This window comes from Phyllobates terribilis, unplaced genomic scaffold, assembly GCF_046119375.1.
Source record: "Phyllobates terribilis strain yellow unplaced genomic scaffold, ASM4611937v1 Scaffold_1__5_contigs__length_1240528914, whole genome shotgun sequence".
Lineage (NCBI taxonomy): Eukaryota > Metazoa > Chordata > Amphibia > Anura > Dendrobatidae > Phyllobates > Phyllobates terribilis.
In genome coordinates, this window is record NW_027362761.1 from 797,691,809 (window position 1) to 797,705,810 (window position 14,002).

Here is a 14,002-nt window from a genome sequence, read left to right on the forward strand (position 1 = left end):
GTGATTTATCACAATGTCAGAAAATTAAGCATGGTAGCTCAGTGGTTAGCACTGCAGTTTTGCAGCGCTGGGGTCCTGGGTTCAAATCCCACCAAGGACATCATCTGCAAGGAGTTTGTATGTTCTCCCCGTGTTTGTGTGGGTTTCCTCCCACACTCCGAATAGATACTGATACAATTTAGATTGTGAGCCTCAATGGGGACAGTATAATGTCTGTAAAGCGCTGTGGAATTAATGACGCTATGTAAGTGAGTAAAATAAATAAACTATCCTTTTATTATTTTATCATGTCATAATAACATGGCACGGCACATATACTGTACTGAGCATGAATTATAGAAAAGTAACACCGCACCCGTTAAACAAAGCAATCACCAGGGCACTTATGAGTTTGGTTGTTGCAGTGATATTATATATTAAACAACCTACAAGGTCACCTTACAGTTAACCCAGGTGATGATACCCAGTGTTCAGGGTGGCATATTTGCCTAGCTATGCAATAAATCAAGCTCAATGTCTTTTCACAGAATTCTGGAAAGCTAGGTGACAGCCCCTTTGAGAGCTATAATAGGTGATCTATTGATTGTAGTGCTAATGCTCTTTAATATTACATGCAAGTTATATCATCACAGACATGCATTAAACACATCTATCAATAAGTATTGATTATGTCATTTAGATCTAGATTCTAAGTGACACTTGCTGCTTGTTGTAATAGGAAATAGGGGTTATATAGCAGATACTTGACTTGGGATAATCTGCATTTTTTGTAGGAGGCAAAATAGAATAGCTCTGCTCTCCTAACTGGTGCTAATATAATAGCACTGCTGATCCATCTGATGACTACTGTAGCCATACACAGCATTGCAAGAACAGAGCGGATCCTGTAGGTGTTTAAGCAGCTTTATGCTCCACAGCTCTGAGCATCCCTCACTCCCCCTAGTCTTCCACATGCATGTTGTGTATGCACAGTGCAGAAAATCACAATCCCTCTTTATCCTCTGAGCAATATTTGGTCTCTGGCTTTCCTTTTCTCCCATTTTTTGGGTGGCAGATATTAGATGTGTAGATTTTAGCACTATCCTGTACTGATTCTGCCTCCTCAGGATGTAGCCACATCAGGAAGTTTATGTCACCTGTGGGATACAATGTTTTATTGCTGCTATTGCTTTTTCAATGAAGATGTTTTATTTGGAAAACAGCTAAGAGTCCATTTCGGATTTGTGTGAAGCCAGTGTGTGATTTTATTAGCCATCACCTCTCTGGACCTAGTGTAACACTACAATGCTAGCAGAAAAGTGTCTGAGGTTCTTAGCTTATGGCTTCTATTTATGGATTTTTTTGTTTCTCACCTTCCTTAGAGGTAAGTGGTCATCCTGATTTTCCTTACATATTGTACTCATTCAATCTGTGATATCTCCTTATATACATTTCTATATATCTGTCTGCTGTGCTATATATTTCACTGTGTTAAGGTATGTGTGATGGTTTACCTGCAGTCCTATGGAAACCAGAGGCAACACATGCCCAATGACAAACTCAGCTTTGATCTATCTATCTATCTAGATCTATCTATCTTTATTCTTCATTTATCAAATCTTTAGTGTCTATTCATAACTCCCATTTTTATTATACACGTGTAATATGTCATAAAACATTTTTTAATAAACTTTATAAAAGCCTGAAAGGATTACTTACATGCAGACGAAATTAATTATTTAGTATGATACTTTGGAACATAGCAAGATCACCATGGATCATTATAAGCATTAGTGTAACATGCAAGTCAGCCACTATCTATATAACAAATTAATTAATTGCTTTACTTGCAATATAACAAAATAATAATACTGAAAACATAATTTTTCAATTTTGCATACAGCAGTAACTATCTGCATTTTGTCTTTATATGTGTTTTAAATCTTGTTTGCTTAGGGGGTTTTAAAAGCTTGCTGTATTTAATATCTACAACTTCAAGTTTTTTTAAGGCTATTATCTTTTACATTCTACTCATGTAACTATGATATATATAGATATGAGAATAGACAAGATATAGATAGATATGTAGATAGATAGATATGATAGACATACAGACAGATAGATATAGAGATAGATTTATAGATAGATAATATAATAATAAATAAATATAGAAGATAGGTAGATATGTAAATAGATACGTAGATTGATAGATAGATATGGGTATAGATTTATAGATACATAGATGTGGAGATAGATAGATAATAAATAGATAGATACATAATAGATAGGTAGATAGAGAAAACAGAGGGGAGAGAGAGTGAAATGAATAGATTATCTAGGCATTCTTTATGTAGTATGTTCTTGGCATGTACATTTCTTTGCTTATATTTATGTATTTTGTGCCATGCTTTTTCTGTGTTTTACTTGTGTCACTGCATTTTATCAACTCTCCATTAATTCACAATTATTGTATATCTTAATTAATATTATTCTAAGAACACATTTGGACGCTAGTGTCATTTTACTTTCCAAGGTTTTATTAATTAAAAAAAATCAGTTGACTAGAAGCAGCTGATTTTTCTCTGCAATAAACTTTATTGGAAGTATACAGCAGTAAGAAAGGATTGGCCCCTGAGGAGCAGTCCTCTAAAGCCTTTTCATGAAGTAAAGTTTTTGTCTTCAAAAATTATATCATTTTTATGTGGCGTGTACCAAATTCATGAAATTACTTTTCAATGCATGGCTGGTCTTCTGCACTCAAGGCTGATAAACAATGCTTGATGTAGAAAATGTTGTGTTCAATTTATACATTTGGCCCAGGTTTACAACAAATGTGACCATCCCCAGTTGGCCATGCAGACCAGACTGCTCACTGTTCTCTAAATATGGCCTTTGTTTGCTTGTCTGTTTGTTGGTCTGTAACAGAATTTATAAATGTGTCCAATAGAGTTATATTAAATAACAATTTACCTAAATTGATATAAAAATTATTAGAATAGGATACAATTAGTTAAAGTGCCCAATTACATTTTTTATTTGCACCGCCCAATTACCATTCAGTGCTGTAATAAATAAATATGCCTTTCCCATAGTGCATAGTTGTTCTATACAGTGTACAAATAAGTAATACTATGATATAGAGAAAAAAAAACACCTTGAGGGTGCTGCTGGGTAGCCAGATGAGACATTAGCGTTGCAGAGCAGATGGAAAATTCATTTTCAGTAGCGCATTTTTCATAGTAGTTCCCATCTTTCAGATGAGTTCCAGGGAGTAGTACATATGAATTACTTCCCGAAATGTGTCACTGACTCTCCAAATTAAGGAAACTATTTTAGAGCACAGTCATCTTGTCAATGAATCTTTCATTTGCTCTGAAACACTGATGCCTTATCCTAGTATCCAGCAGCAACCTCAAGGTGTTTTTTTCTCCATACCATAGTACGGCTTTACTGGTGCACTTTCGGCTCTTCAAGTCTCTGACTAGGGATAATGCACTTGGACACTGGGCAACAGCACCTGTAACCCCTTTCTTTTCCTGTGTGTGAGGAAGCGTATCGCTTTCATAAAGTGAGGAGCCCCTTGTTAACCCCAGTAGGGGAGCAGATTCTCGCCCCAAGTGTATTACATTAGGAAGCATTCTCTCTTATGGTTTTGTTCTATACCAGGGATAGGTTCATAGCCCATTTATGGCCTTTTCTCTGGCCCCCGAGCAGATTTTCAGGGACCACAGTGCTTGGGCCGACAGCTGAGTTTTGCCGGCCCTTTAATTTCTTCTTACTCTGCGAGCACTCACACACAGCTGTCACTAATGAATGCTGTGGCACTTGCAATGAAAGATTACATCCTCCTGCTGGCCAGTTCCAGCATCAGGATGTAATTTGTGGGTCGAGTTAGCGAGCGATGCACTCCCATGCCACAGTAGAAGACAGCAGCTGCAATTTCTCCTGTGATATCTATACTACAGCCCCAAAGTGTCTCTTGTGATGTCTATACCGCAGCCCAAAAGTATCTCCTGTGATGTCTATATCACAGGGCCAAAGTGTCTCCTGTGATGTTTATGCCGCAGCCCCATGTCTCCTGTGATGTCTATACTGCAACCCCATGTCTCTTGTGATATCTAAGCCACAGCTCCATGTTTCCTGTGATGTCTATACAGCAGTCTCGGTGTCTCCTATTTGATGTATATACAGGAGTCTCCTATGTGATCTATACTGCAGATCTCCCACAGGTTGAGTTCTATAAACATAACGTGAGCAGTGATGGATTTCCCACTGTGAGGAGACCTGAAGTGTAATATACATGTGTGTTCGGTACCTGCTCTGCAAGTTCTTCACAAAACTTATCATTACAAAGAGTCTCCGGCATTTTAGACTGACACAAATCTGGAAAAGCAGTTACAAGTAGCAACAATATACACTACTCAAAAAAATAAAGGGAACACTCAAATAACACATCCTAGATCTGAATGAATGAAATATTCTCATTGAATACTTTGTTCTGTACAAAGTTGAATGTGCTGACAACAAAATCACACAAAAATCATCAATGGAAATCAAATTTATTAACCAATAGAGGCCTGGATTTGGAGTCACTCCCAAAATTAAAGTGGAAAAACACACTACAGGCTGATTCAACTTTGATGTAATGTCCTTAAAACAAGTCAAAATGGGTCTCAGTATTGTGTGTGGCCTCCACGTGTCTGTATGACCTCCCTACAATGCCTGGGCATGCTCCTGATGAGGTTGCGGATGGTCTCCTGTGGGATCTTTTCCCAGACCTAGACTAAAGCATCCGCCAACTCCTGGACAGTCTGTGGTGCAACGTGATGTTGGTGGATGGAGCGAGACATGATGTCCCAGATGTGCTCAATCGGATTCAGGTCTGGGGAACGGGCTGGCCAGTCCATAGCTTCAATGCCTTCATCTTGCAGCAACTGCTGACACACTCCAGCCACATGAGGTCTGGCATTGTCCTGCATTAGGAGGAACCCAGGGCCAACCGCACCAGCATATGGTCTCACAAGGGGTCTGAGGATCTCATCTCGGTACCTAATGGCAGTCAGGCTACCTCTGACGAGCACATGGAGGGCTGTGCGGCCCTCCAAAGAAATGTCACCCCACACCACTACTGACCCACTGCCAAACCAGTCATGCTGAAGGATGTTGCAGGCAGCAGATCGCTCTCCATGGCGTCTCCAGACTCTGTCACGTCTGTCACATGTGCTCAGTGTGAACCTGCTTTCATCTGTGGAGAGCACAGGGCGCCAGTGGCGACTTTGGCAATCCTTGTGTTCTGCGGCAAATGCCAAGCGTCCTGCATAGTATTGGGCTGTGAACACAATCCCCATCTGTGGATGTCGGGCCCTCATAACACCCTCATGGAGTCGGTTTCTAACCGTTTGTGCAGACACATGCACATTTGTGGCCTGCTGGAGGTCAATTTGCAGGGCTCTGTCAGTGCTCCTCCTGTTCCTCCTTGCACAAAGGCAGAGGTAGCGGTCCTGCTGCTGGGTTGTTGCCCTCCTACGGCCCCCTCCACGTCTCCTGGTGTACTGGCCTGTCTCCTGGTAGCGCCTCCAGCCTCTGGACACTATGCTGACAGACACAGCAAACCTTCTTGCCACAGCTCGCATTGATGTGCCATCCTGGATGAGCTGCACTACCTGAGCAACTTCTGTGGGTTGTAGAGTCCGTCTCATGCTACCACGAGTGTGAAAGCACAACCAACATTCAAAAGTGACCAAAACATCAGCCAGAAAGCATTGGTACTGAGATGTGGACTGTGGTCCCCACCTGCAGAACCACTCCTTTATTAAGGGTGTCTTGATAATTGCCAATAATTTCCATCTATTGTCTATTCCATTTGCACAACAGCATGTGAAATTGATTGTCAATCACAGTGTTGCTTCTTAAGTGGACAGTTTGATTTCACTGAAGTTTGATTCACTTGGAGTTATATTCTGTTGTTTAAGTGTGCCCTTTATTTTTTTGAGCAGTGTATATATAGACCCTATATGTCCTGAACAGTTGTATACTTAGCTTAATGGCATCCTCTTCTAACATGTTTCCCCATCTTTTGGTCATTCATGGGTTCATCAGGGAATTCCTTTAATCAGGACAAGAAAAGGAGACCATAAGCCGTACTGTAATGAGGATAAGGCTATGTGCCCACGATGCAGAAATGCTGCATATATTTTACGCTTCTCCCTGGCAGGAAAAACGCATGCGGTTTTAACATGCGGTTTTCCCGCCAGGTAGAAGCATTTGTGAAGCGTCTTTGCATGCATTTCTGCATGTGGGTTATCAAGCGCTTTTCCAAGCGATTTTAGCATCACTTGGAAAAGTGCTTGACAACTTGTTCACACTATATAAATCCATGCAACCGGCATGGATTTATAGTAGTGTGACCAAGTTAGTTAAAAAAAAGAATAATGAAAAATAAAAAAAATAAAGTTTATACTCACCTTCCGATGTCTTCCTGGTGTTTTGTCTGCTCCGTCCAGTGTCTTGCACTGCTCGCGGTGGTGTGAAGGACCTGCGGTGACGTCATTGAGCCATGTGATGGGTCACATGACTCAGTGACGTCATGGCAGGTCCTTCACAACGAACATTGCAAGACACTAGACGGAGCAGACAAAACACCGGGAAGACATCGGAAGGTGAGTATAAACTTTATTTTTTATTTTAAATTCTTTTTTTTACAGTTTCTATGGTACCCACGTCTGGATGAGAGTCTCCTCTCCTCCAGACTTGGGTACCATCCGCACATTGAAACGCATATAATCCGTGAGTACAAATGTACTGACACGGATTATATGCGTCTCAATGCAAGTCAATGGCGGCGATTACGCCGCGCTTCCGCAAAATTAATGGACATGCATAAACGCTGCAGAAAAAAACGCAGCATGGGCATTGAAAGTGCGGCGTGTCATTGGGGACCATGGGGGGTGGATTACCAAGCGTTTTTGAAGCGTATATGCTACGGAAATTCCGCAGCATAAACTCTTGAAAAACGCATCGTGGGCACACAGCCTAACAGCTCACAGGTCCTGGCAATATGCTCCCACATAGCCCCCTACTTACAGTATGAGCCCCCCCACAGCACCCCTATATATAGTATGAGCCCCCACACAGCCCCATACATACAGTATGAGCACTCACATAACTCCCTATATACAGTATACGCCCCATATAGCCTTCTATATACGGTATGAGCCCGCACATAGGTTCCTATATACAGTATGAGCCTGCACATAGCCTTCTATATACTGTATGAGCCCGCGCATAGTCTCCTGTATACATTATGAGCCTGCACATAGCATCATACAGTTATATGAAAAAGTTTGGGCACCCCTATTAATCTTAAGCTTAATGTTTTATAAAAAATTGGTGTTTTTGCAACAGCTATTTCAGTTTGATATATGTAATAACTGTTGGACACAGTAATGTTTCTGTCTTGAAATGAGGTTTATTGTACTAACAGAAAATGTGCAATCTGCATTCAAACAAAATTTGACAGGTGCATAAGTATGGGCACCTCACCAGAAAAGTGACATTAATATTTAGTAGATCCTCCTTTTGCAAAAATAACAGCCTCTAGTCGCTTCCTGTAGCTTTTAATGAGTTCCTGGATCCTGGATGAAGGTATTTTTGACCATTCCTCTTTACAAAACAATTCCAGTTCAGTTAAGTTTGATGGTCGCCGAGCATGGACAGCCCTCTTCAAATGATCCCACAGATGTTCAATGATATTCAGGTCTGGGGACTGGGATGGCCATTCCAGAACATTGCAATTGTTCCTCTGCATGAATGCCTGAGTAGATTTGGACCGGTGTTTTGGATCATTGTCTTGCTGAAAGATCCATCCCCTGCGTAACTTCAACTTTGTCACTGATTCTTGAACATTATTGTCAAGAATCTGCTGATACTGAGTGGAATCCATGCGTCCCTCAACTTTAACAAGATTCCCGGTGCCGGCATTGGCCACACAGCCCCAAAGCATGATGGAACCTCCACCAAATTTTACTGTGGGTAGCAAGTGTTTTTCTTGGAATGCTGTGTTTTTTTGCTGCCATGCATAACGCCTTTTTGTATGACCAAACAACTCAATCTTGGTTTCATCAGTCCACAGGACCTTCTTCCAAAAAGAAATTGGCTTCTCCAAATGTGCTTTTGCATACCTCAGCCGACTCTGTTTGTGGCGTGCTTGCAGAAACGGCTTCTTTCGCATCACTCTCCCATACAGCTTCTCCTTGTGCAAAGTGCGTTGTATAGTTGACCGATGCACAGTGACACCATCTGCAGCAAGTTGATGCTGCAGCTCTCTGGAGGTGGTCTGAGGATTGTCCTTGACTGATCTCACCATTCTTCTTCTCTGCCTTTCTGATGTTTTTCTTGGCCTGCCACTTCTGGCCTTAACAAGAACTGTCCCTGTGTTCTTCCATTTCCTTGCTATGTTCCTCACAGTGGAAACTGACAGGTTAAAACGCTGAGACAGCTTTTTGTATCCTTCCCCTGAACAACTATGTTGAATAATCTTTGTTTTCAGATCATTTGACAGTTGTTTTGAGCAGCCCATGATGCCACTCTTCAGAGGAGATTCAAACAGGAGAACAACTTGCAAGTGGCCACTTTAAGTAGCTTTTCTCATGATTGCATACACCTGGCTATGAAGTTCAAAGCTCAATGAGGTTACAAAACCAAAAAAGTGCTTTAGTAAGCCAGTAAAAAGTAGGTAGGAGTATTTAAAACAAGAAAATGATAAGGGTGCCCATACTTATGCACCTGTCAAATTTTGTTTGAATGCAGATTGCACATTTTCTGTTAGTACAATAAACCTCATTTCAAGGCAGAAACATTACTGTGTCCAACAGTTATTACATATATCAAACTGAAATAGCTGTTGCAAAAACACCAATTTTTATAAAACATTAAGCTTAAGATTAATAGGGGTGCCCAAACTTTTTCATATAACTGTATATACAGTTTGAGCCCCCATATAGCCTCCTCTGTACAGTATGAGCCCGTACACAGCCTCCTATATACAGTATGAGCCCCCACATAGCTGCTTATATACAGTATGAGCCCCATATATCCTATATACAGTATGAGCCCCATATAGCCTCCTATATACATTATGAGCCTTCTCATTGTCTCCTATATACAGTATGAGACCCCATATAGCCTCCTATATACAGCTTGAGCCGCTCATAGCCTCCTATATACAGTATGAGCCCCATATAGCCGCTTATATACAGTATGAGCCCCATATAGCCTCTTATATACAGTATGAGCCCCATATAGCCTCCTATATACAGTATGAGCCTGTACATAGCCTCCTGTATACAATGTGAGCCCCCATATTGCCTCCTATATACAGTATGAAGCCCCGCATAGCCTCCTATACACAATATGAGCTCCTATATAGCCTCCTGTATAGTGTGAGCCCCTATATAGCCTGTATACAGTGTGTGCCCCCATATCATCTCCTATTTACAGTTTGAAACCCACATTCCAAACACATATTAATTTAAAAAAAACATATTGACATACTCACCTCGCTCCCGTTCCCGTGGCAGTCTGCTTCGATACCTGAAGCTCCACTGCTACTGGCCAGCACATACATGCTGGCGTGATGACGTCATCACGCCGGCTCCAGCTGATGTCATCGCGCTGCCACATCACTGCAGAGGGGATGGGAGCTCTCCTGGTGCTGCATTGCCATTATGTATCGTCGGCAGCAGAGCTCCAAGGGAACTCCCTGCTGGGATATGTGTGCTGCAGATGGAGGCGCGCAAAACATTATAATGAGGGTAATCTGGCCATGCCCCCTCCCCCCCGGAGCCTCAGGCCCCAGGTGGTAGCCCAGATAGCCCTCATTATAATCTGCCTATGGTTGGAAACAAGCAAACTAGCAAAAAGAGGCCATTTAGTGGCAAGGAGACTATTATAAGGCGATTACCAAACTCTAGCCAATGAGAGGCGGCCCAAATGACCTCTGTTGAGTGTCTTCCGCCTCGCTTGGGTGCCTGTCTTGTGCAACCTGTGGCTATCAGATTGGTTGCATTGCATACAGTCCTTATACGTAATACAATTCATACCTCAATAACTAACATATTTTAGTGGAGAAATCCTTTAAAGCAGGGTTCCACAACTCCAGTCCTCAAGGCCCACCCACAGGTCTTGTTTTCAGGATATTCTTAGTATTGCCCAGGTGATAATTACATCACCTGCACAGGCAATAATTCCATCACCTGTGCAATAGTAAGAAAATCCTGAAAACATGACCTGTTGGTGGGCCTTGAGGACTGGAGTTGGGGAACCCTGCTTTAAAGGGTTGTTCTACGATGCACAAATTGTTAAAACAAATATATGTTAAAACAATGATCTTTGTATATTAAAAATTACTGTACCATTTTCTGCCCTCTTAGCAGAGGATCGGTAGTTTCCTACTTTTCTCATTTTCGATACAAGGGGAAACAGATCCTGGCTCGAGACGTCACTGTATCATGTTTACACAGTACGCTTAGCTTTCCTTCCCCCTGGCAATGCATACAGCCCTCACTACATTATTTTTGCTCTGCCTCCACTAGCTGTGTCATGTAGTCACTAGTGATGGGCGAACCCGTGACTGTTTGGGTTTGGCTAATTGAGCCAAAGGCCGAACAGTTTATTAAAAGTTCATGTTCGGGTACCAGAGCAGTACCCGAACCCCGAACTCTAACACGGACCCCATTCATGTGAATGGGGGAGCTGAATATACTTGGTTTCCCGCGCTGTCATTTGCTTGACAGCGCAGGAAACACAGGCTCTGATTGGCGATAATAGTGACGCGCCCCCTGGGCCTCTGTTGTGCAGCGTTGCGCATGCGGGGAATACCCGGAGCCGGATCTGATAGGGGTAGTAGTCCTCGTGGCGGTGACCCGGTCCGTGCCCAGGGTGTCAAACCAAGTGGCAGAACTTAGAATAAGATGTTATATTGTTCGACTACGCCACCCGTTGATTGCGGCTATGAAGCCGCCGCTGCAGGGCAGACCGCTGAGGCCGGTGGTACAGTTGTGCAGCGTGGATAGTATAACCCCCAACGGGAGGGGTATGGCCTCAGGGCAGCGGACGTGGATGATGGGGATAGCAGAATTGCACGCAGGCACTAGGAACCACTCAGAGACGGTGCGGTGTAGTTCAGGATCTTTACTGGTGTCAAAGGTAGACCCTCCCGGGAGTACTGGCTAGCGATCGGGGCCTGGTCAGTCTGTGAGCAGATAGGATCTCCCCCGGCCAGGCGGAGTTGTAGGCCTCCCCAACTTATTGTACTCTCTCTGGCTACCTTGCTAGAAGCGGGTAAAAGTAGCCCACGTCCCTGAGTGTACCGTGTGGTGCTCACCCGTATGGCCGGTGACTCGGGGCCTTCTGGTAGCCTCCGCTCCACAACGGCGGTGCTGGTCCCTTGCGTGTGACCGTGCCTTCGGGTTTCTTGGCCAGAGGACCTGAAATCCCCTGCCGGTCGGTTTCTGCTGCTGGGTATGGATCAGTCCCCACTGCCTCGGACTCCGTGTCCGGTGAGATCTCTTCAGTCAGGACGAGCTCTACAGCTTCCAGTCTCTGACCCCTTTTATCACTGCTCCCACAGAGCTCCTGATCTTGCTCTCCCTGTATCTGCTCCACTCCAGACCAGACTGTGTCTCTGTCTGGGACTCCTCTTCTTCTCCTCTAACCCCGCCTCAGCCCCAGTTTATATAGGGGAAGTTCTTCCCCTCCCAGGACTGGGCAGGAAGTGTTGCATGCTTAGGGTTCCTGACCAGGAGACCTCCCACCTGCTCTCAGACGTAATATTGCTATTACTGTGGTAACCAGACCCCTGGGGTGCCACATTCCCCCCTAGTAAAATTTAGTACTCCGGGACTAAACATATTTTTGAAAACATAACAGGGTATAAACAGGAACAATACAATAAGGGAAAACACGTTAGGGCGGTCACAGCGTGTCCGCAACCGGGTGCAGTTTTTGAAGCAATAAGGGTGTCCATTTCACCAAAGAACAGGGAGCCGTAACCAGGTGGGGTCTGTCCTACCCCGAGTCTTTAGCAGTCTTAGTCCATTCCTGGGTTACGCTCCAAACATATATACAAAGAATTCCGGTTAATCCACAAAAGACACCTATAAAATAACTGGAAAAACATAATTATTTACAAGCAACAGTAAACAGGTAAATACCAATAAAACAGTCTGAACACTTTAGATCCTCCAACGTACTGGCAACTGGCCTCTAGTGGCCCTAGTAGACCTACGGAGCTTACTGACCGGTCCTAAGCTACAGGGTGTAGGAGCTGTCAAAGGTAAGCTGGGCAGCTGTCTACGGGTTCTTTGGCTCACTAGGGGCACGGCAGGCTCACTATAAGCAGAGGGTCGATTCTCCTGGTCTGCTTGTGTGGGGTCTTCTGCCTCCTGGACCGGCTGCTCTTCCAGCTCTACCTGTTTTTCCGTAGGCACTTGGGATGCTGGCTGGAGGAAGGTGAGGACGGGTACCACAACAGCGCCATTTACTTGTGTCCAAGACCGAGGGAAGTCTCCGAGTACAGTACTGACCATTTCTTCCCTTTCCTCTGCGGGTCGAGGGTTTTCTTGTTCTTCTTCAGGGTTTCGTAGCTGCTCGGGACACTTCTTCAGGTGATCTCGGGAGACAATGGCTGTGGTTTCTCCTCCATCCTTACTGATTGTGCAGATTTTTGGGTTTTCATGGCTTGATGGCAGTACGGTGTACGGGTCCTTCTCCCACTGGTCGTCCAACTTGTGGAGCCGTCTCTTCCTTTTCAAGACCTGCTCTCCAGGTACCAGGGGAACAGCGGGAGCATACTGGTTGTAAGTCTTCTCCTGTCTTTCTCTTGCTTGACAGAGACTTCGCTCAACGCTCTCCTGTACTTTCCGGTACTGCTGCTGCCTCTCTGTGTCCCAGTCTGCTTCTGGTGAAGTGTCCTCGGGTGTCAGGACTCCCATATCCAGATCAACAGGCAGCTTACCAGGTCTTGCTCTCATTAGGTAAGCCGGGGTACAGTTGGTAGAACCTACAGGGATGTGGTTGTATAGGTCCACCAGATCAGGCAGTTTCTCAGGCCACAGACTGCGTTCTTCCAGGGGCAACGTTTTCAGAAGGTCTATCACCACCTGGTTCATCTTCTCGCAGAGTCCATTGGTTTGCGGATGATAGGGTGTTGTTCTTATCTTCCGGCAGCCATACAGAGTGCAGAACTCCTGGAAGACTTCCGCTTCAAAGGCAGGTCCCTGGTCCGTCAGCACCTGCTCTGGGTATCCGTGTGGACGGCAGAAGTGCTGCTGAAAGGCTCTAGCTGCTGTTTGAGCCGTTAAGTCCTTGACGGGGACTACAACCAAGAACCGGGAGTAGTGATCCACGATGGTTAACGCATAGACGTAGCCACTTCTGCTGGGGGTCAGTTTTACATGATCCAAGGCTACCAGTTCCAACGGCTGCCTGGTGACGATAGACTGCAGGGGAGTCTTCTGACTGGCACGGTCCTTCCTTCTTAGGTTGCATGGGACACAGTCTCTGCACCACCTCTCGATGGTTCCTCTCATGCCTACCCAGTGGAACCGCCCGCGCAGCAGGAACTCCAGCTTCTTCCATCCGAAGTGCCCAGCTCCGTCGTGGTATGCCTCCAGTACCATAGCCGCGTCTCTTCTTGGCACCACTACTTGCCAGATCAGTTCATGCATCCGGGAGTTAACCATTCTACGGCACAACTTCCCCTTGTAAAGGAACAGTCGACTCTTCTCAGCCCACAGTTGCTTGGTTTCCTCCGGAGCGTCTGGGTCAAGGCGAGCATCTGGCTGAGTCAGCATCTCCTTCACCAGTCGGACGGCGGGGTCACTGTCTTGCGTTTCCGCCCAGTTGTAATGAGGTAAGGGGTTGAACGTAGCGGATTGCTTACCCCTTACACGGTGGGAATACTGGGTAGTCCCATGACGGTGGAACGCGGGGAGTTCAACTTCTTCCAGTTCCTCTGGATCTT

General features: G+C 44.6%; 1 protein-coding gene across 1 annotated transcript in view; it reads left to right on the forward strand.

Moving 5' to 3' along the window:
• Positions 1-772: 772 nt before the first annotated feature.
• Positions 773-14,002, forward strand: part of LOC141171354 (neuronal acetylcholine receptor subunit alpha-7-like) — a 645,132-nt gene continuing 631,902 nt past the window's right edge. The window contains exon 1 of the mRNA XM_073655206.1: positions 773-1,363. Within this exon, the coding sequence (XP_073511307.1) occupies positions 1,285-1,363 (79 nt within the window). The 5' untranslated portion in view covers positions 773-1,284. The remainder of the gene's footprint in view (positions 1,364-14,002) is intronic.